The sequence below is a fragment of the Macrobrachium nipponense genome, chromosome 10 (assembly GCF_015104395.2).
Source record: "Macrobrachium nipponense isolate FS-2020 chromosome 10, ASM1510439v2, whole genome shotgun sequence".
Lineage (NCBI taxonomy): Eukaryota > Metazoa > Arthropoda > Malacostraca > Decapoda > Palaemonidae > Macrobrachium > Macrobrachium nipponense.
Window position 1 is genome coordinate 63,016,389 of NC_087204.1, and position 22,033 is coordinate 63,038,421.

The 22,033-nt window shown below is 36.6% G+C and overlaps 1 protein-coding gene across 1 annotated transcript in view; it reads right to left on the minus strand.

Annotated features, from left to right (window-relative positions):
• Nucleotides 1-319: 319 nt before the first annotated feature.
• Nucleotides 320-22,033, minus strand: part of LOC135223649 (delta-1-pyrroline-5-carboxylate dehydrogenase, mitochondrial-like) — a 186,885-nt gene continuing 165,171 nt past the window's right edge. Inside the window, exon 7 of the mRNA XM_064262299.1 lies at nucleotides 320-698. Within this exon, the coding sequence (XP_064118369.1) occupies nucleotides 438-698 (261 nt within the window). The 3' untranslated portion in view covers nucleotides 320-437. The remainder of the gene's footprint in view (nucleotides 699-22,033) is intronic.

The following is a 22,033-nucleotide window of genomic DNA, read 5'->3' on the forward strand; positions in this document are numbered from 1 at the left end:
TACCTCAGGTCTAATTTGCTTCAGCATAAGTATATCTAAATCAATCATTTGCACTTTTTGGCTAAATTAAAAACTTGTAATTTTAAATGTTAACTCAAATTAGAAGTTTTAACTTGAACATCCCTATTTATTTTACACACACGCACACACACACCCAATGAAACAAATCACAACCCTAAATGCTCATAGATTTTTTTTATAGTTACACCAAATGATCATGTTCCATTTGATAATGTATGACTAATTATTAACATGGAAAATTGTTCTATCAACTGTCATCATTTCAACTACCAAAGTCTTGGAAACAAATTACCTTGCAGAAGTTGTCAGAATCTTTAATATTTTCAATCTATCCTGCAATAAAGTTGTAACCAACTGTAAAAGGTAGTATGTATAATTATAATCCTTAGGCCCAGCCCCAAAAGAGTTAAAGGGTTTCAGTTCAATAGTCTGGTTTGCTCATTTGGCAATAATAATATTGATAGCATATGAAAGAGAACTTGAACATACGGTACTGAGCCGGTGAAATTTATTGCTGCAAGTTGTGGAGCCTTTGTGATAGTGTCACCAAAAACTGGACCGTCAGCAGGAATGAAACTAACAACTCCACCAGGAACACCAACTTCTCGCATGATCTTGTATACCATATAATTACTTATAATAGCTGTATCAGATGGTTTCCATAGAACAACATTACCCTGCAAAATGAAAATTGGCATTCATTGTTATCCAGCTTTATATTGTACACCGAACAAAAGTATATTAATCAAACACTAATGCTTTTTAGTGAACTGGTTTTTTCCTGCATACAAACCAGTCTTTTATTCAGAATTACTCTTCAGCAAAAGCTGGTCCAGTCAAAGCTGTTAACAAAAAAGTTAGAGGTGTGTGTGAGTGAGGGGGTGCAATATTTACTCATCTGATTATACTTCACTTATTCTTTTGCCTAGAGGGTTATTTGATAAATGGCAGGTTTGTGTCTATGAAAAATATAATTTACATTACAAAAATAATTGCTATTTGTTCCAATGAGAAAACCTTCACCTGTCATTCAGGAAACTCAGAAATGTCAGCTTTGAAGGCAAGTACAAAAGCATGGGTGAGGCTGACAGTGTGGAATTATGAATTCTACCTACAGGAATAGTAGGGAAATCCTTATTCTCCCATTTTTAATACAAATGGCCTGTGTTAGATACACCCAGCTGACCACTCCCCATACCTCCCTTGTTAAAAGGAAGGCAAGAGTGGTAGCATCCTCAGATAATTGACTTCAAATATGATGCTCTGCTGTGTACACATCTGAATCTAGCCCAACCAGGATATATAATGGCCTATACCTTTACCAGACAACAAACCAATAACTGCACAAACACCTTTATACTAATGAACCTTGGCTAAGGTGCTTTTCTGTTCAATGGGGCTTGTGCAGCTGTGCAACATGTTGACCAGCAACCTCTGGTCATATGGGCAACATCTCTCAAGTAAAATAAGATAAAGGTGGTCTGGCATCTCTAAGTCTCTGCTATCATTACCTGAAAAACTGAAAAGTTCCTCCTGAGCAAGAAGAATACCACAATACTACAGTGGATGACTAATATGCCTGTCAGCTTACCCCATGAACATGAGCAAGAGATCCAAGTCTTTATGCCAAAAAAACCTCTTTCATGGCTGAGCAATCTAACAAGTAATCTGACAAACAATTCAGTCATCCACTGTAGTATTGTTCTGTTCTTCTTGTTCAGGAGGAACTTTCCAATGTTTCAGAGACTTAGCGATGCCAGCCCACCTTTATCTTGGCAAGGGTAAATGAAGAAGTCTGTGATCTGCTGTTGGACTACCAGGGCCGCTTTGAACACCAGTTAAGCAACCACAGGTGGTGTCACCAATGATACACAAGCTTTTCTAAGGATGACAAATGACAAAAAATAACCTGCCAAAGTTGAGTTTAATGTTCATACTGAGCTAAGGAGTAAGCTGTCACCTGCCTGACTGTGCTGATTTGAAAGCTGACAGAGTAGAATCTTGCTGCTGCCATATCAATCAGCTTGCGCAGTTACTTCATGCTTTGCTTAAGCTGGAGATCAGTCTTCTCTCAGTTTACCGCAATACCCAGATTGGAGCAAAGTGCAAGGAGACAGTCTCATTCCAGAAAACTGTACCTCTGAGGGCACAAGATCAGCCAGCTGTTCAAATAACACAGGAGGAGTATTCCATGTGATCATGCCCAGCCTGACATCAAGGTGAACAAATGAAGACACTTGAGAAGCTGTCAACAGTCTAAACCACAGGACTTTGGACTGATAGATATGCCCTTTGGAGAGGAAATGGAGGTGCTTCTGAGTCTGGATGGGTGGTTATCTGGAAATATCCTCCTTTAGACAACAGAAAGCATGATGTCTGACAGAGGCCTAATGCGAGGTTGACAAACTCATTCAGCAGAAAACATCAGGATTGTGTCCCACTTTTATGGATGGGCCATAAATCACCAAGGTCCTTTTCCCTTTCTACAACAAGATATTTTTTGCAAACATTTTAAAAATATCAAGTCACCCATTCAGGTCTTTCAGAAGGGCTCCTGTGTGGATAATTTTAAGACTACAGTCGATAAATAATCAGAATAGTATTCAGAAGCTAATGAATGTTTATCAAAACTTAAAATGCCCTCACATTAGTGTAATTTTAACATCATGAAATTTAACTAATTTGGAGTGGATGAATAAGGCAAACCTTGTTCCTCTTTCCTAGGAATACAATGGGGGTAAAAATAGGATTTGCTGTTTGACAAACTGCTGCAAAATGAGGAAAGGATTAATGAAAAAGGAAACTCTCTCTATCTGTGGTAGGGTCTGTGACTTGACTGGCTTTCTGAATCCAGATACCATCGAGATGAAGATTATTCCTCAGAACATTGTGGAAAGACAAGTTGGGTGAGGATGTGTTCATTGACGAATTTAATCAGCTAATGTCAGATTTCCAAAGACTGGAGTCAGTAAAGTTTTCATGAACTGCTTGTTGGAAGGAAATCAAGAATTAGGTTATGGTATACTAGACTATTTTATCAATGGTGAAAACATTTCTTAATTAATCAGTAACAACAGGATTAACTCCATGGAAGAAGTTATTCCCAAAACTGGAGCTGACAGCGTGCTATGCCCTATGGCATTTGATGTATAATGGCTAGAAACAACCATTCAAATTTAGTGTATGTAAAGAGCAGCAGGGTAATTTTGCCTCAATAAAAGAAATTCAAATTCAAATGCCAGCGTGTCAATGCCAAATATAATCCTGCAGATTTGTTATCTAATGGCATTAACAGTGACACACTAGCCTCCTCCCAACTGTAAATGGAGGGATCATGAGCATGTATTTAACTGGCCAAAAATGCCTTCCTGGACTATAGTCAATGAAATCATTAGCCAAAATGTTCTGATGGAACCTGTAGATCAGCATTTCCTCTAGAGATATTCTAAATTGGGTAAATTACCTAATGTGACTGATTACATGTCAGATTCATCAAAACCTATAACCCAAGGAGATTCTACAATTTCAATACTAGATACGTGTAGGATTCATCAAAAACACTAGATATTGATTTACTAAGTTTTGGAACGTTAGTTGCATAAAATTAATTTCTTAAGATGCTAAGGTTATTAGAAGTAAGGGAGGACCCAGAACATTGGTGATGTCTGGTAAGAATACTCCAGTTCTTTTGGCAACTAATGGTTTTGGAAATCAACAAATTAAGAATTATATTGTGTACAGGATAGTGTGGCCCTCTTGAGAGAGGAATTTTTGACACTATATGGGCATCAATGTAAACAAACAATTCCAAACAGATGTTTAACATTTAGGCATCATGCTCTATGGGCATTTAAGTACCCAGAAACAGCCAACCCCCACTCCTCAGGTTATCTGATATTATGTGTCACTGATAGACCATTTCAATGTAATAGGGTGGAATACACTAGTACTATAAGGGTACAGAGACAATAATGTAAGAAAAAGTTTTATATTATGTATATTTCTTCATAAGTATTGCCGCAAAAATCAGTGTATATAGAATTAAATTACCTGTCTTTGCTGAAGCATTTTTCATGTTTCCGGATACTTGTGGCCCGTTTTTTTGCTACCAGATAAATTCATCACTGATAAAAGGACACCATTTTTTCATTTTCCTGTAAACAAGTTTCTGATTTCTTTGCGAGAAGAGCCACAAAGATGAGGAAGATTTTGTGGTACTTCATATCCACCTGGGCTCCATGACAAGTTTTGTAAGAAAAGTTCACTGGAATTTTAACTGGAGTGGGAGCAGTAGTTAACAACTGACCCTTGATCCATTTGGGTGGTAACATTATTTGTAAAATAAGATAATTGGAAACACTCTTGCCATCTCACCTGATATATGATTATATGTTAAGACCGTATTCACATTTTTTTTCCCTCATAGATACACATCTGTAATTATGATCATAGGTGAGGCAACTACAATGATAGCATCAGTAGACTAGTAAAACAGTTTGAGAAACTTTGGTCACCAGACTACTTACAATCTTTGAGGAGAAACACGACTCACAAAGTCTGTCTAATTACAATTTTGTTTTGGTTGGGGATGTAGCGGTCGTTGCTCAACAAGATAGATTAAAGTGGGTCGTGGGTAAAGTAGAAATTGATCAGAGGGTCAAATGATGTCAGAAAAGTTATGACATTAGTGGGAAAGCTACCCATACTCTTACTCCTTTTGAAGTTTATGGCCCAAAAGTAATCAAAACGAAAGTTGGAGTAAATGGTACTGAAGACAATTCAGGAAATGTAACTGGAATCTTTTCATATAGAATCTTTTAAAAATGATTTTTTTCTAAGGTGGGACTATTTGGCAATAGATCTCTTGCCATCAAATTGTAAAAACTTTGGTTAACTTCATATGTAATTTCTAAGTGAGTGTATGGTGACATGTATTTTTGCAGCATCAGCCCAAATAACCTCGATATAATCAAGAAAAGGTGTACAGAGATTGCATTCATGATAGAAAGTAATTTTATAAAAGAAAAATTATGAAAAGAATTTGATCAGAAGTATATATCAGTGACATACTGTTAACATGATAAGATATCTATGCCATAATTTTTATAAATTGATGGCAGGAATCTGTAAGAGTGTTCCAAAGACATATTCGGTCACGAAACATAGGGAGGTACTTGAATCGCTTACATCTACTAAAAAAGAGGATTAGGCAAATTTGACTGAAACCCATGTTTATTGCCTCACTGGGGAATTAAAATATTTGTTTGGAAGAAGACAGTCTTGGAAAAGGCTGCAAAAACTTCATGCATTTCATAACATGAAATTTCACAACTTTTGGCCCAACTTCAATGTTAATTCTCACTCCAGGTCACTGGTGACCTGGAGTGGCATTGCGAGCATCCAAGTCATTGGTTGCCAACTAGAGTATTCAACTACAATCTTATATTCCAACTAAGGAATTAAGAGTCCACAGAAGGAAACTTCATACTAGTGATTTTTTTTAAATGGAAAATGAGAAATATTGAATTGCAATAAAAATTGCATCTGGGTGCCTTTCATTGCAAAAATTCAAATTATATTTTATTTTGTACCTAGACTATTAAGAAAAACAGCATTACAGAAAAATGGGCATAGACAACTGGTACGCATCCCCCGCAAATACGGGGGACACTGTAATATATTGTCCAGGATTTAAGCCGGAATCAGGCCAAAATAACTTTCCTTAGAAGGAAATTCAGACATTTATAAGTTGCCCTTTCTCACCAACCCTATCGTTTTCTTTGAGTAGCCTGTGACTCACCTCCTGTCTCTCCCAACTTGCTGCCCTTGAAATTATTTCAACAGGTATCTTAGTCATGGCCCCTGCCAGAGCCGTGGCCATATTGGACCTTGGGCAAAGTACATGTTGGGCCGGCCTGGACAGAGGACATTGGAACCGGGCTGAGGTGATAAAAAGAGAAAACGACAGGGGTCTTTCTTTAGAATTTTTCCAGCTCTCCAAGCATTCACACCTCTCGCCTGGGAACACCCCCAAACCACCCTTGCTCTCCCTCTCCTCTTAGACCCCCACGTATTCCATTATTTCCATAGTGCAGCCCCATCTTCATCAGCACCACCATTCGGAAGAAGTCAAGACCAGCTCTGATAACTAAGTAAGGTAGTGCTCGAGTTACGATACCTCGTCTTATGATAATCTGATTTTACGATGGGGTTAGTAATTAATACTGATATGACAATATTTTAAAAATATTTTAAAATTTTGCTCGTAAAGGGTGCAGCCAAGACCACCGAGATAGAAGGCCTGTTCCATGTGACGTCATGACGTTGACCCTGGTGGTCCGACTCTCCGAGGCGAGTGACTGGCGACTCACTCCTGACACTCTATCTTCCTTCCCTTACATCACTTGGATGCAAGGTGTTTTCGTGGTTCCATTGTTTTATTTATGAACTGGAACATAAAACTTATATGGCACCATGAGGTAGTGAACCATGGTTACATCTAGTGTCCTTTTTTGGATGAACTTACTGTGGTAAGCAGATTAACTCAGCAGTAAGTTCACTGCAACAGGTACTACCTATTTGACTTTTCTCTCTGGATGACTTTCGACTACAATATAAATACAGTCTCCATTCTAGGTAGAAGTTGTGAGCAACAAGGTCAGGTGCAATATAAAGAAAGACTGGTTTAGCATACATTGAATTTTTGTAGGCATTCATGTCAACCAATGCTTAACAGAGATGAATAAGTATAGGCTAGCCTAAGTCAAAGAACTCCCAGTGTAGCCTACCTATACCAAACAACACCCCGTGTAGCCTATGCCAACCAATACCCAGTGTATGTCCAACAACACCCAGTGTAGCCTATGTCAAACAACTCCCAGTTCAGAACTTATATAGCTTTGGAAAAAAAAGATTTAAATGTCATAATAGACAAGACTAATAATGGTATCAGTAGTTAGGTAAGGCAAGCAGCATATAAAAAGTTACCAACAAGCAAAGAAATGCAAACACATCAAGCAAGTAAACCTAAGAAGGGTAAACTTACGTACTGCAAGTGCATAGAAACCCCAGAAGAAATTTAAAGCATGTTGCAGCCTATATGTGGTAAAGAGCATTATAGCAATAATTGGGACAAGGGCCCTGTGTCAGGTAAGAAGGTTGCAAACATGATACCTAACTGTGTGATAGACCCTTCAGACAAGGTACTCAAAAGTTACATTAGCACAGACATATAAGTTATAGGTTCATCCCAACTTAAGTACATTATAGTGGTGGGGAAATAGGCAAGTTTCCATTGACAATAGTAAAAGACATGGGACAAATCTTTCGGGCCTAGATGGGTTAAGGTGAATAAAAGTAGACTGGCATAGTATTCTAAGGGTTACAGGTTCAAAACAGGAGCCTACATTAGAAATTTCACTAACCTAACCTATCCTCATTGCATTACTAGGTTTCAGTGTTTATACATGCACGTAAAAATATTAAGACTATCTTTCTTCTTCCACAGGTAAAACTTCAGTACAGATTACAGTACAGATTAATGAAATACCATACTTGTGCCACAATGCCCAACCTACAGTTAAGCCTAACTGTACAGCACATGCATTTTTCATGTCAAAGAAGTACGTCCCTTAGTAGATCTCAAGATTCCTACAGAGGTTCATGATACAAATATCATTAAGCTGATATTCAGTAACTCCAGAGAGCTGATACTGCTAAGTGAGAGCTCAGCGGCACTACTGCCTGGCACAGTGCCACATTCTTATAAAGAATTCTGCCCCTCTCCATCAAGAGGAGAGTGCCTGGTTCTGCTACTTTTACTTCTTTCTTATCCTTTTGTAACTGTTTCTATTTTGTGTTATGTATCCCTTCTCCTTTTTAGTTTCCTTTCCTATTCATCATCGCCTTTAGGCATCTATTCCCATTGTATGCCTTGCTTAAGCAGAGCCCCATTCTCCAGCAACTTTGATGAGAACTACTATAAAGGCATACTTAATCTTCAAAGATATGGCCCCCTTCAAGTTCATAGGCTTGTCATAAAAGTGCCACAATTGGCACAGTGCCATATGCTAGGCATTAACATTCCATAAGACTAGAATACTTATAGCCAGCAAAAATGCTATACATTTAGCTTAACCTACTAAGAAAATATTGTTTTTAACATGGCTCGTTTATACAATGTTTGTTTTGATTTAATTGTTTGATTTAATACTCTTCCCTAGTCTCTATATTATATGTAATTTTCAATGTTCTCTGATGAGCTCTATACATTCAGTAATTTTGGTTCTTCTCTAAGGAGACTTACTCTTCCTCAATTCTATCCCTTTTGATTTACACTGATATTCTCTAAGGAGAAATTCATAAACTGATTAGCAACTGCAATGATTATCCAAAGGGAACACTTATCATATGCGTAGCTCTAACGGCACAAGGCAAATTATTTAATGAAACCATAGGGTTATTAACACCACTATGACAGCGTCACATTGGCCCATCAGGACAAATTAATAGCATTTGTTGCCTAAATTAAGCTGACAGTATAATGCATAATAGAATTAAGCATAATATTAACCCTTTAAACATACTATTAAGATCATCTGATAAATAACTGCTGTTCATATTTGGCAGTCATTCCTAGTGTCATGTTGCATTTTAAGAGTAATGAACCTTGATTTTTTTTGCTATAACAAGTTGTTTGTTATTAACCCTCTTACGCCGACTGGACGTATTTTACGTCGACATTTTTTGTCTCCCGTGTGCCGACTGGACGTATTTTACGTCGACTTACAAAAGTTTTTTTTAAAATTCGCGGAAAAATACTTATTGTAAATTAGCCGTTACATGAAGTATTGTATATAAAAATGTGCGCATTTTTATGTAGAATACAACAATAAAATACTCATGATTGTAGCTTTTATCAGTTTTGAGATATTTTCATATAAATAACGATAATTGCCAAAATTTCAACCTTTGGTCAACTTTGACTCTACCGAAATGGTCGAAAAACACAATTGTAAGCTAAAACTCTTATATTTTAGTAATATTCAATCATTTACCTTAATTTTGCAACTAATTGGAAGTCTCTAGCACAATATTTCGATTTATGGTGAATTTATGAAAAAACTTTTTCCTTACGTCCGCGCGGTAACTCTTCCGAAAAAAATCATACATGCGATTGTGGTAATGTTTGCACCATTTTAAAATTAGCCGTTATATAAAGTTTTATAGATGGAAATGTGCGCAATTTCATGCACAATACAACTAAAAACAACCCATGGTTGTAGCTTTTATCAGTTTTGAGATATTTTCATATAAATAACGATAATTGCCAAAATTTCAACCTTCGGTCAACTATGACTCTCCCGAAATGGTAAAAAAAAGCAATTGTAAGCTAAAACGCTTATATTCTAGTAATATTCAAGCATTTACCTTCATTTTGAAACAAATTGGAAGTCTCTAGCACAATATTTCGATTTATGGTGAATTTATGAAAAAAATAACATTTTCTTTACGTCCGCGCGGTAACTCTTCCAAAAAAATCATACATGCGATTGTGGTAATGTTTGCACCATTTTAAATTAGCCGTTACATAAAGTTTTATGTATGAAAATGTGCGCAATTTCATGTAGAATACAACAAGAAATAATTAAAGGTTGTAGCTTTTCTCATTTTTGAAATATTTGCATATAAATCACGGTAAATAGAAAAAAAACCACGTTCGGTCAACTTTGACTCTACCGAAATGGTCGAAAAACGCCATTGTAAGCTAAAACTCTTACAGTCTAGTAATATTCAGTCATTTATCTTCATCTTGAAACAAATTCGAAGTCTCTAGCAAAATATTTAGATTTATGGTGAATTTAAAAAAAAATCTTTCCTTCCCTCCGCACGCGGATTCTCCGCCACAAATCTCCGAAATGCGTACGTACCATTCTCGGAATATTTGCTCCGTTTCATATTAGGCATTTCATAGAGTTTTATATATGAAAATGTGCGCAATTTCATGTAGAATAAAACAGAAAATATTTGAAGGTTGTAGCTTTTCTTATTTCCGAAATAATTGCATATAAAAAATATATATATATAAAAAAATTCGACATTCGGTCAACTTTAACTCGTCAGATATGGTCGAAAACTGCAATTGTAAGCTAATACTCCTACAGTATAGTAATATTCAATCATTTGTCTTCATTTTGAAAAAAATTGGAAGTCTCTAGGACAATATTTAGATTTTATGGTGAATTTTTGAAAAAATATTTGTTTTACGTCCGCGCGTTACGAATTCATGCATTATTTTGTGATACTATTTTCTCTGTGTTGCTTTTATCGTTTTACAATATGTTATTGTAAAACGCAATTTAGTGTACATTACAACGAAAAAAAAGTAACTTGTTACCTTTAACCGTTTTGCGCACAGCGCGATTTGAATACAATTATATATGAAATTTCGTTTTTGCGCTATCATATATCGCATTATTTGTATATGATAATGATAATTTTTTTCATTTCTGATGGTTGCATACTAAACTTCAGTCAATGACAAAAAAAGGAGCCAAAAATGAATTCTTAATCTTGAAAACTAAGCGCGCTGTGATTTTTTGAAAAAAATATTTTTTCCGCTTCCGCGCTCACTCTGAAACACCTCCGGCACACGGGAGACAATTTTTTTTTACCGCTCTGGCGTAAGAGGGTTAAGTCACAAGTCATGTCACTCTGTTCTTTAATTTTCTTGATTTAATAAACTTTTCAAGAATTAAATCATTTTATATTCTCTGCGTGTACAGTACGTAGTCAAATGAGAAGATTGATTCCCACAGTTTTTTTTTTTTTTTTTTTTTTGTCACAAGGCCACTCAAAGGGGTATGGAGGGCATAGTTATTTGCTTGTCTTGGCCATTCCACCCTGTCTAGGGTTGAAATCTCCTCTAGAAATGGAGAGGTGTTCAAGATTTAAGCCAGAACCAAGCCAAAATAACTTCTCTTAGAGGGAAATTCAGACATTTATAAGTTGCCCTTCATCACCGACCATACCATTTTCTTTGAGTAGCTTGTAGTTCACCTTCTGTCACTTCTAACTTACTGCCCTTGAAATTATTTCCACATGTATCTTAGTCATGGGGTCCCACTGGAGCCGTGGCTATGTTGGACCTTGGACAGAGCACATGTTGGGCAGAGGAACATGCCTGGACAGAGGCCACTGTAAACAGACCAAGGTGATAAAAGGAGAAGACAACAGGCATGCGCCCTTAGAATTTTTCCAGCTGTCCCAGCATTCACACCTCTGGCCTGGGAATCCCACCCCCACCAGCCCCTTTGCTCTCCCTCTCCTCTGGAGACTGCAACGTGTTCCAGTATTTCCACAGTGTAGCCCCATCTACTTCGGTTCTGCCATTTGGAAGTAATCAAGACCAGCTTTGGTAACCAAGTACTCCTGTAGTGGAGTAATTTCAAGTGCAGTCAGTTACCAATTTTACCTCTTGTCTGTACTTCTTCATTTTCCAAGGCTGCTTTTCCCCTTGGTGTTCAAGCATTGCATTCACTATTTTGGTTACTGTAATGAAGTCCCCCCATTGCAACTTTTGATGCTGTAAATAATTCTCCTTGTGCTGTTACTAGTGATATTAAATCTAATTGTGATGTTCCTATTTAGATTAGCATTTGCTACATTGGGAAGTAAAGTTTATTGTTTCATGCTAAGAACCCTTTAATTAATAAAGCAACACAATGTTTTCATCTGTGTAAACACTAAGTAATTCTATGTCCCTATGAGTGGACCTTGACGTGAAATAATAACACTTCACCACATGTCTAATGCCTTAGTGTGTGTGCGTGTGTGTGTGTATATATATACATACACACACACACACACACACACACACAGAGCGGACCCCCCGTAATCGCTTTCCCCGTATTTGTGGATTTCTCTCTGGACTATATCTACCCATTATTTGTGGGAAATTAGCCTATTAACTGTATTTTTCTATAAGAAATATCCAGAAATTCCTGGTTTTCTTTAACAATTTCATCATAAAATGAACTTTTTGTGATAAAACTATTAAAAAAACCAGGTTTAAAAATTTTTAGTGGGTTTTTCTAAAGTTTTATCTATTAAAATAGGCCGTTTTCAGTGTTTTTATAGAGGTTCCAACTATTCGTGGATCTGGTACACATCACCCGTGAATACGGGGGACCACTGCATAAAATATATATAACTTTATCCTTTTATCATTAGAAATGCTTACATGTAAAAAATGTTCTGCATATAAAAACCAAAACTGAATTTTTTGACAGTTGATTGACGTATGTGAAGCATCTACTTACAAGGTATATATAAAGAGGGGAAAAAATAAATTGGGAGTTCTTCAGTTCCTGTTTCTCCAGGCCATTTTTTTTTATTTTTTTAAACAAAAGAGACATACATAATCTCTGTCTCTCTCTGCTCAGAAATTTGGGTACATACTACATAAAAATATTGTGCCTGCCTGTGATTAAATGGGAAATGATATCACTTGTGTATTTTTTATATATATGCAATAAAATTTCATACATACACAATATATAGTGGCCCCCTGTATTCGTGTTCTCCGGATTCGTGGGCTCACATATTCGTAATTTCTCTCTGGACCATATCTACCCATTATTTGCGGGAAATTCACCTATTCACGGTTTTTTCCGACGGTAAATAATCACTAATTAGTGTATTTTGATGTTATTTTCATGACTAAATACATTTTTATGATAGAAAAATTACTTACTAACTTTAAAATATTAATATTGATCGATACTGTTTTAGTAAGTTTAATAAGATTAAATGATATCACATAATAATAATTCTCTCTCTCTCTCTCTCTCTTACAGAGATGTGTGTTTTTTGTATGATAAATAAATGATTTACTAATTTTCAGATATTAATATTAATGTAAAGAGCAATCAATTCATCAAAGAAAATACTATAGTGAATTAGTAAGATTTTAGTTTATAAATTAAAAAATTAAGTATGAATGAAGGAAATCCCAGTCTTCATGCATCTTTCTTTCGAATTCCAGATACTAAGCTGAGGCAGCTGAGGTCCAACAGCTGTAAAATATATCAAGTAATGTGACAGGAGGGGAGGGAGTGTGTTGTCTCTCTCTCTCTCTTTTTACTAGATGAGAGATTTTTATGGTATATGCATGTATAATATGTTTATTAATATTTTCAAATAATGATAGTAATAATAATAATAATAATATGATTGTAAATAAAAAAATCATATGTGATAATATTTTAAAGAAATACGACAATAATCTTTCCATTTCATTCTTTAAAATAAGGATAACTCTCTCTCTCTCTCTCTCTCTCTCTCTCTCTCTCTCTCTCTCTCTCTCTCTCTCTCTCTCTCTCTCTCACAGATGCATGTTTCTTTATGATAAATAAATGATTTACTAATTTTCAAACATCAATATTAATGTAAACAGCAATAACATCAATTCATTAAAGAAAATACTAAAGTGAATTAGCAAGATTTTAGTTTATAAATAAAAAAATTATGTAAGAATGAAAGAAAATCCATTCTACCCTGCATCTGTCTTTGAACTCCAGGTAGACAAGCTGAGGCGGCTGGGGTCCAACAGCTGTCAAATATATCAAGTAATGTGACAGGGGGGGGGGGGGGGTGGGGGAGAGTTGCCAACTAGGTTGCGTTACCCACTCAAGTTCATGTAATTTCTCTCTCTCTCTCTCTCTCTCTCTCTCTCTCTTACTGAGATGAGAGAATTTCTATGGTGCATGTGTATGTGTTTATTAAAATTTTCACAATGATAATATTAATATAACTAATTTCAAAATTCATATGTGATAGTATTTTAAAGAAATACAATAATCTATCCATTTTACTGTTTTAAATAAGGATAAATCTCTCTCTCTCTCTCTCTCTCTCGTCTCTCTCTCTCTCTCTCTCTCTCTCTCTCTCTCTCTCTCTCTTCCCATTGGTATGTCATAGTGGTAACTCTCTCCCTCTGTTTGGGCTGGCATTATATGTATACAGTATATCTTTAAGGGCATTACTACATTTTATGGTAAAATAATAATATACAGTACTATTTTTCAAATAATATTAAGTTTAATGAGAGTAAACAATACCAATAACATTTCTCTCTCTCTCTCTCTCTCTCTCTCTCTCTCTCTCTCTCTCTCTCTCTCTCTCTCTCTCTCCTCATTATTATTCTCTCTGTCTCAGAAATAATTCATAATTTCACTCTTGATGGTCAGATATATGATGTTGCCATGCAATGGTCTCTCTCTCTCTCTCTCTCTCTCTCTCTCTCTCTCTCTCTCTCTCTCTCTCTCTCTCTCTCTCTCTGTTAGTGGCTGTAGGTATATATTTCCAATGGTAAAATGTTTAAGATAACTTTGAAATATTAATAATATAACCTCAAAGATTAATACAGTAATAGGTTAGTAATTTAAGGTATATTTGAAGTAGGATGTTATTTAAGGTATACGTTTGGTATTTGAACTTTCAAGATAGCCAGTTATAAGCACTTTTAGTGGTGGTTCTAACTATGCGCGGGTTTTAACTATTCGCGGGGGTGTCTGGTACACATCCCCTGCGAAACAGGGGGACACTGTATGTATGTGTGTGTGTGTGTGTGTGTGTGTGTGTGTGTGTGTATATATGATATATATATATATATATAGTATATATATATATAGATATATATATATATATATATATATATATATATATATGTATATTAAATGCCAATGCATGCTAAAGTTAAAAAGTTTTATGATAAAACAATCCCTTTATTTTATATTTTATGGGCCCCCTATGATAGCATAAGTCTGGCAGTGTTATACCTCCAGTACTTGCGTTAGATCACCAGGCACCGACTGGTGATTTCACTTAACAGGCCATTTCGCTGGTTTGCCCAGTATACGAGCGATAAAACAAGCATGCACCTCGTCTGGACATGCCATAACTTAGCATAAACTTACAATTAAGAATGCAGACGCAATCACGCTTTATGAAACTACTACTTATCAGTTTAAGAGAAGAGACAACCTTAACAGCTAAAGCTAGTTGCAGAACATTTTAAAGTAAATATATAAAAGCAGTTTACTAAAAATTACAACAAGTAAATATATCCAAGCAATAAATATACCAATCAAAGTAAACACCCAATCTCCAGCAGACCAATGCAGCAAATGAGCCTTCATTAAAACTCCAAAAACTACATAGGTCTAACCCATCAAGAGAATGGTGGTAAACTCTTACAATAAAGTTCTGCTATAGAGTCATGGACTCTAACAACTAGAGGAGAGAGAGAGAGAGAGAGAGAGAGAGAGAGAGAGAGAGAGAGAGAGAGAGAGAGAGAGAGAGATGGATGTAAGAAAAGCTCGTTCATAATTGTATTTATTCAAAAACAACTGTTATATCAAATGGGTTGTGAGCTACATGATTCATCTTGAAAAGAAGGATATGTCAAGGTAATTGCTTTATAGCAAAGGAAGATAAAGGAAAGGAAAACGCATTTTCGAGAAGTTCGGCAGCAAGGAGGCATTAGCGCATTGTGTTGGAAGTGCCTGTTCTCATGATGGTTCTAGAATCGGCAGGAGTGTTGTGGAACTCGACAGGCGCCGACGTGACGTGAGAAACGCCACGATTTCTGATGCATTACCTCGTCTAGATTCATCTAAGAAGTTCCGGTAATCTCGGGAGTCTGTGAAATTCGCCGTAGGTTCCGCCCCCAGAGTGCCGTATAAATACGACGTACGAAATAGGAAAAAGGAGAGATCATCAGTTAGTCACAGAGAGAGATCCTCAGTAAGAGCCACAGATCAGATTATCAGTGAGAGATCAGCAGCAGCAGAGATCATCCGAGAGAGATAAGAGAAAAAGGAACCGACAAAGGATCAGAGGAAAAGTCGCTCAAGAGTTGGTTGAATTCTCGTTGAAGTCGACTTCAGGAGTGGATGACTGAGTTATTTCGATGTTGAGCGAGACTTCGGAGAAGAGACGTTCTGCTAGAGGTTTTGGGGAGTTCCTGCCCTTCGAGTATCAAGAATAGACATTATTTTCTGCAATACGGAGTCAAGAAGACGTCTGCAACCGCAGTTCTCCTTTTGCGAAGCCATCGCTTCGAGTTGCCAAACTGGCTGGCAAGTACTTTCATTACCTCACTGTTCCCCCAGTTCATGCAGTATAAGATTTTACTTTTTTTATGTAAATAGGAGACACCATTCTGCATTTATCCTTGTTAGTAAGCTTGTAAATAAACCTTTGTTTGTTAGTGTTTCTTTCTATATTCGTATCCCCAGTTTCAACTGTTGGTGTTGAATTTTTTTTTTATTTCATATTGAACCTGAAGCGGATCTCTCTCTCTCAGAGGCCGTAACAGGATGTCCTAATGGCTGAGAGAGTTCAAGAATGAATGTGTGTCTAAGAAGGCACTTTGACTGTGAATAAACAGTAGGGTAATGGCTATCAGCTCAAGGTTGCATGAAGTGGGGGGTTATGAGGATCTTGATCAGCCAAATCATTTGAGATAGAAACTGTGACTACTTTAATCCTAAAATTAATACATTAACAAGAGCAGAATGTTAAATTACATTTCAGAAATTAACTTTCCACCTAGAATACAGTGGAAGTTCACAGCTAACCATGGGATATTTCTCAAGAATGACAATTTGTTTTCACTATGAGCAGTGAAAACAAGAGACAAAATCATGGGAATGTACTTTCAGCTTATTTGTGTGTGTTTATGAGAGAGAGAGAGAGAGAGAGAGAGAGAGAGAGAGAGAGAGAGAGAGAGAGAGAGAGAGAGAGAGAGAGAGAGTCTATACAACAAAACAACTATTTGATTAACCAAGGCTTACTGACATAGGCCAAATCTAATTGTATACAGAATTACATAATTAATAATTACAAACAAAACTTCTTCAATGAACTTTCAAATGTGAAGCAATAATATACAAGTGATAATACACAATTTCCATGACAGTTTTTGTGGCCATAGTATAAATATTAACTTAAGCAATTTTTTTCTACAAACTCCTATTACAGGAAGGAAGGAGAGAGAGAGAGAGAGAGAGAGAGAGAGAGAGAGAGAGAGAGAGAGAGAGAGAGAGAGAGAGAGAGAGAGAGAGAGAGAGAGAGAGAGTGTTACAAGAATTAGGATGTCTCAAAGACTTCTTAGTCCATCGGAAGAGACATCATGTGCTCACTTATCTCTAGGAGCAGGTTTTACTATTCATTCACAGTGTTCTAATGATTTTGTCCAGCTTCTTTTAAACTCTTCCACACTTGCTGTTTACAACTTCTGGTAGCAGTTTATTCCATGTGTCATATATCTTGAATGTAAAGAAGTTCCCACAATGAGATATGTTGTATCTCTTCAATTTTAGTTTCCGTCCATTATTTCTTGTCTGGTTTACGTTTAACATGAATAGGTTACTGTCTAATTTTGTTATGCCTTTCAGTATTTTGAATGTTTCTATTAGCTATCCTTGTAATCGTCGTGTTTCTAAGCCATACATGTTCAAGCTGTCTAGTTTTCTTTGGTAACCTATTTGCTTGATGCATGGAATTAACTTTGTGGCTCTTGCTTGTACCCTTGTGGCTCTTGCTTGTACCCCTTCTAATCTAAATATGTCCTTTCTTAGTGTTATTGACCAAAACTGTACTGCATATTGAAGATAGAGTTCTAACTACTGATGTGTAGAGCTGCAGCACCGTTTCCTCATTTTTATATTTGAGTTGCCTCTTTATGTATCCCACTAGTTTCTGTGCCTTCTTTTCAGCTTTTATGCACTGTTTTGTGGATTTTAAGTACCCTTGGTAATAATTACTCCAAGGTCCTCTTCTTGTACTACACTATTTATGTCATTCCCAAGCAACATGTAGTTGTCATGAGGGTTGTTTGTTCCTATTTGTAACACTTTACACTTATCCAAGTTAAAAGGTATTTGTCATAATTTTTGATCACTCTCCCATTTTCCTTAGATCATTTCTTAAACTTTCCACTGTATTTGGGTCTGCTGCAATTACACCTAGTTTGGTGTCATCTGCAAATCTGGCTATCCTGCTAGTTAAGCAAACATCAATGTCATTAACATAAATAAAAAACATGAGCGAGCCAAAGACAGAACCCTGAGAAAATCTGCTTGTTACATCTGCCTATTTTGATTCTTCACCATTCATTACGACTCTTTGTTTTCTATTAGTGAGCCAGTATTCGATGTAGTCTGCTTTTTCTACAATTTGTAAAGCTCTAACTTTTGTCATTAGTTTCTTGTGTGGAATTTTGTCAAAGGGCTTTTGGAAATCTAAGTAAAGTATATCTATTACTCTACTATTGTCGCAAATACCAAGCACGTTCTGGCAAAGTTTTGTCTGAAGCCGTGTTGGCTGTTTAACACTCAAAAATCTTACTGATGTTAAGACAGATTGATCTATAATTTCCTGGCTCTTTTCTTGGACTTTTTTTTTTTTGTAAACTGGGGTACATTGCCTAGTTTCAATCCTTTAGGTGCCTTTCATTTTTCTGCAATTTTTCTGTAGAGTTTATATAGCTAAGGAGCTACTATCTACTCTTTTAACTTTTTAATTTCTCTTGGATGAATCCCATCTGGGCCAGGAGAGACTTGAACTCGTTTAGTTTTATATTTTGTTTTTAATGTCTTCTACTGTAAATATTATTTTGTCAAGTGGTTCTACCTAGCAAAAAACTTATTCAGTAGTTCTGCTTTTGCCAAGTCTGAATTCTCTAGGTTTCCTCCACTGTCTCTTAGGGGACCTATGCTATTTTTTTATTGGCTTCTTACTATTAATATACTCAAAGAATTCTTTTGGGTTTTCCTTATAAACTGATGCAACTCTCTTATCCCCATTTATCTTTGCATTCCTTAATAATTTGTCCACCATCCTACAGAGTTCTTTATGCCTGCTTGCTTCTTCTGGTTTTGGGTGTGGATTCATTGCTTTGTGCAATCTGTCTCTTTCTCTTATTTTATTTTTAATTTCTCTGTTGAACCACTTAGGTATGGGTTGAGCCAAGTAATGCAAAATGCACATGCCGTGAATTCACAGAATAACGTTTCTGTTGACAGGATGCCAAGGCATATTCTAGATATCTGGACAGTAGTGGATAATAGGGAGAGTGAGAGTGAAACAGATGACTAAGGGAACCAAGAGGACCTGGAAGTGGAAGAAGTGGTTAAGCAATGACAGTCTACAAGGGACACATGCCCTCTTGTATGGATGAGGGATTATATGTCTGGGGACACTGAAAATCAGTGATCTTGAGATCAATGGGGGGTGTGGTGCAAATAACATAATATTAAGGTTATTGGGGTATAATTCTAGATATAAGTATTCATTAGAATTGCACGATAAGTGTTAGTGTATATTTATAAAATAAGTACAGGCAGTCCCCGGGTTACGACAGGGGTTCCGTTCTTGAGACGCGTTGTAAGACGAAAATCGTCGTAAAATCCTAAGAAAACCTTACTTTTAATGCTTTGGGTGCATTGAAAACTGTATAAACTGCATTCTTATTGCATTTTTCATAAAAAAAACCTTCAAATAATGATTATTTTGCATTTTTGGTGTCATATTTCATCTGCCAGATGAGCGTAGTAGGTGTCGTAACCATGGAACATGCGTCGTAACCCTGGAAATAATGTCTGATGAATATAATTGAGAAGCGCCTTAACCTCGGAATGTCGTAACCCGAACCCGTCGTAACCCGGGGACTACCTACATGTTAAGTCAATCTATATTATAATATTTCTATTTACACTGATGATCAGAAAATATAAAAACAAATAAATGGATCTAGGGAGGAGCACACACACCTCCTCTATCTTCCTCCTTTCTTTCTTTTCTTCCCTCCTCCTCTCTCTCAGTCTCATCATCATCAATCTTATTACCCTACTAATGTCACTGATTCAAATGTGTTTCATTGTCTAAACTATCCATAAGTCTCATTTCTTCAACATACAATATTGTACATTGCAATGTTAAGTTATTAATATAATCACGGATTAACTTGAATGCTACTGATAGCTTCTCTTTTCAATGAAGAGATCAGTTTTTGTTGAATATTCAGCTATAAAACTAAAACTTAGTTAAAAAAGGGATTTTGACAAAGGAAAAATCTATTTCTGGGTGAAGACCTGTATCGTCCAGTGAAATGTACCTATAGCACTCATTTCTAGGTATAAATAATTGCTAAATATACCAAAGAAAAAAGCTATATGGAATGCCAGAGTTATTACCTCTGGATCGATCACCCTCATAGGGTGTCGTTATAGCAACAGGGGCGAGTGGAAGCCACTATCACAGATACTTTACCCAATATCTTTCTCCTCTCTCAAAATCCCCTGCCAAGGAGGTGCCGTTACAACGACCACCTTCCGCTCGTCACCGCTACCTGCCAAGAAACCTCATTCCTGAATACACACCCAAGCTTGGGCCAGCTAATGGGTGGGGAAAGGAAAAAAGAGGGATGGGTTCACTGGGCGACAAAGGTCTTCACCCAGAAATAGATTTTTCCTTTGTCAAAATCCCTTTTCTGGGATTGACCTGTGTCGCCCAGTGAAATAGTAACAGAGAATTGGCCATACAAGCTTGGTAAACTGAGAGCAAAACAAAAATTTTATAGAGGGAGAAAATAAACTTTTCTTAACATTCATTGTTTTAATGATCCAAGTTAGGGGATACAAAATATAAGAAAATAACACAACCAAATATGACCAAGTTCATACCATCACCAGGAAAATCAGCACAGGTAATGAATATAATAATACATGAAATAATGAATTATGTACAACCACAGGAGTGGGTTAATAAGCAATCCAGTCCGTGACAAAAAGGCAAAAAGGGAGGGAATACAAGCAAGGCAGGTAGGTGAGAGGGAGTACCAAAAGGTAATTAAAGGCAAAATCAATGATAATTAACAATATATAACATTACAAAATACATCATTAGCCTGTATCAGGGGAGACAATGTTCCCAGCAGCCACTGGAGAATATTTAAGGGCCTCTAGAGACTTTAGATAGTGGCGTTTAAATACTGTCGGAGACTTCCATCCCGTATACTTTTTGAGATCATCAAAGTTCATATGATGAAAACAATTAACTGAGGTAGCCACTGCTCGGATATCATGAACCTGAGGAACTGAATCGGATTAGCTTGTTTAATAAAATAAAGAATTTGTTGTCTGATGGCCTTCAAGGAAATGGTTCCTCCATTCTCTCTAATAAAAAGAGGACCTGAAGACTTGTTAGAAGTTCTGTCAAGGTAAGATTCCAATGTAATAACTGGACATAATGATGGGTCCTGTGGAAGAGGGACAATCTTCCACGGAGACCACCTGTTCTGAGGGTCTTCATTCTTTGCTAAGAATTTCAGATCCGGAGAAAGCAGAACATCTCCTGACGGGAGGAAATCAACATGATTAGGTTCTCTAGAGAGAGCCGACAGTTCAGATATTCTGGCACCTGAGGCCAGGCTCAGTAAAAATAATGTTTTCCTGAGAAGGGTTATATATGAGCATGATTCATTGTCAGTATCTGAAGCTAACTTAATTACGTCATTTAAAAACCAGGCCGGTTTACTGGTCTCAGACGAGCACATGCTCTAGGGATAGATGAAAAGTACGAATCTGTTAAGTCAATATTAAAGCCATACTGAAATATTTTCTTTAAGGCAGTTTAGTCGTAGTAATGGTACTAGCAGCTAGGCCTTTTTCTAAAAAATGAAACTGCCAGATTCGTGGTAATTGTCTGAACATCTGATTCTTTTAGAAAGATGGATAACTTCCTCACTGCCGAATCATACTGCCGGAGTGTAGATTCTCTTTTGTCTGATTCCACGAATAATGTGTTTAGTGGCTCAATATTAGCACCTTTCTGTGCTGCAAACTTCATGAAGTCCATAAAGTTAGGGCATTCAGAATTCTTGAGGAAGCTGATACAGTCCGAGTTTGTACTATTTGAGTCAGTTTTGGGTTGGGGATCCGTTTGG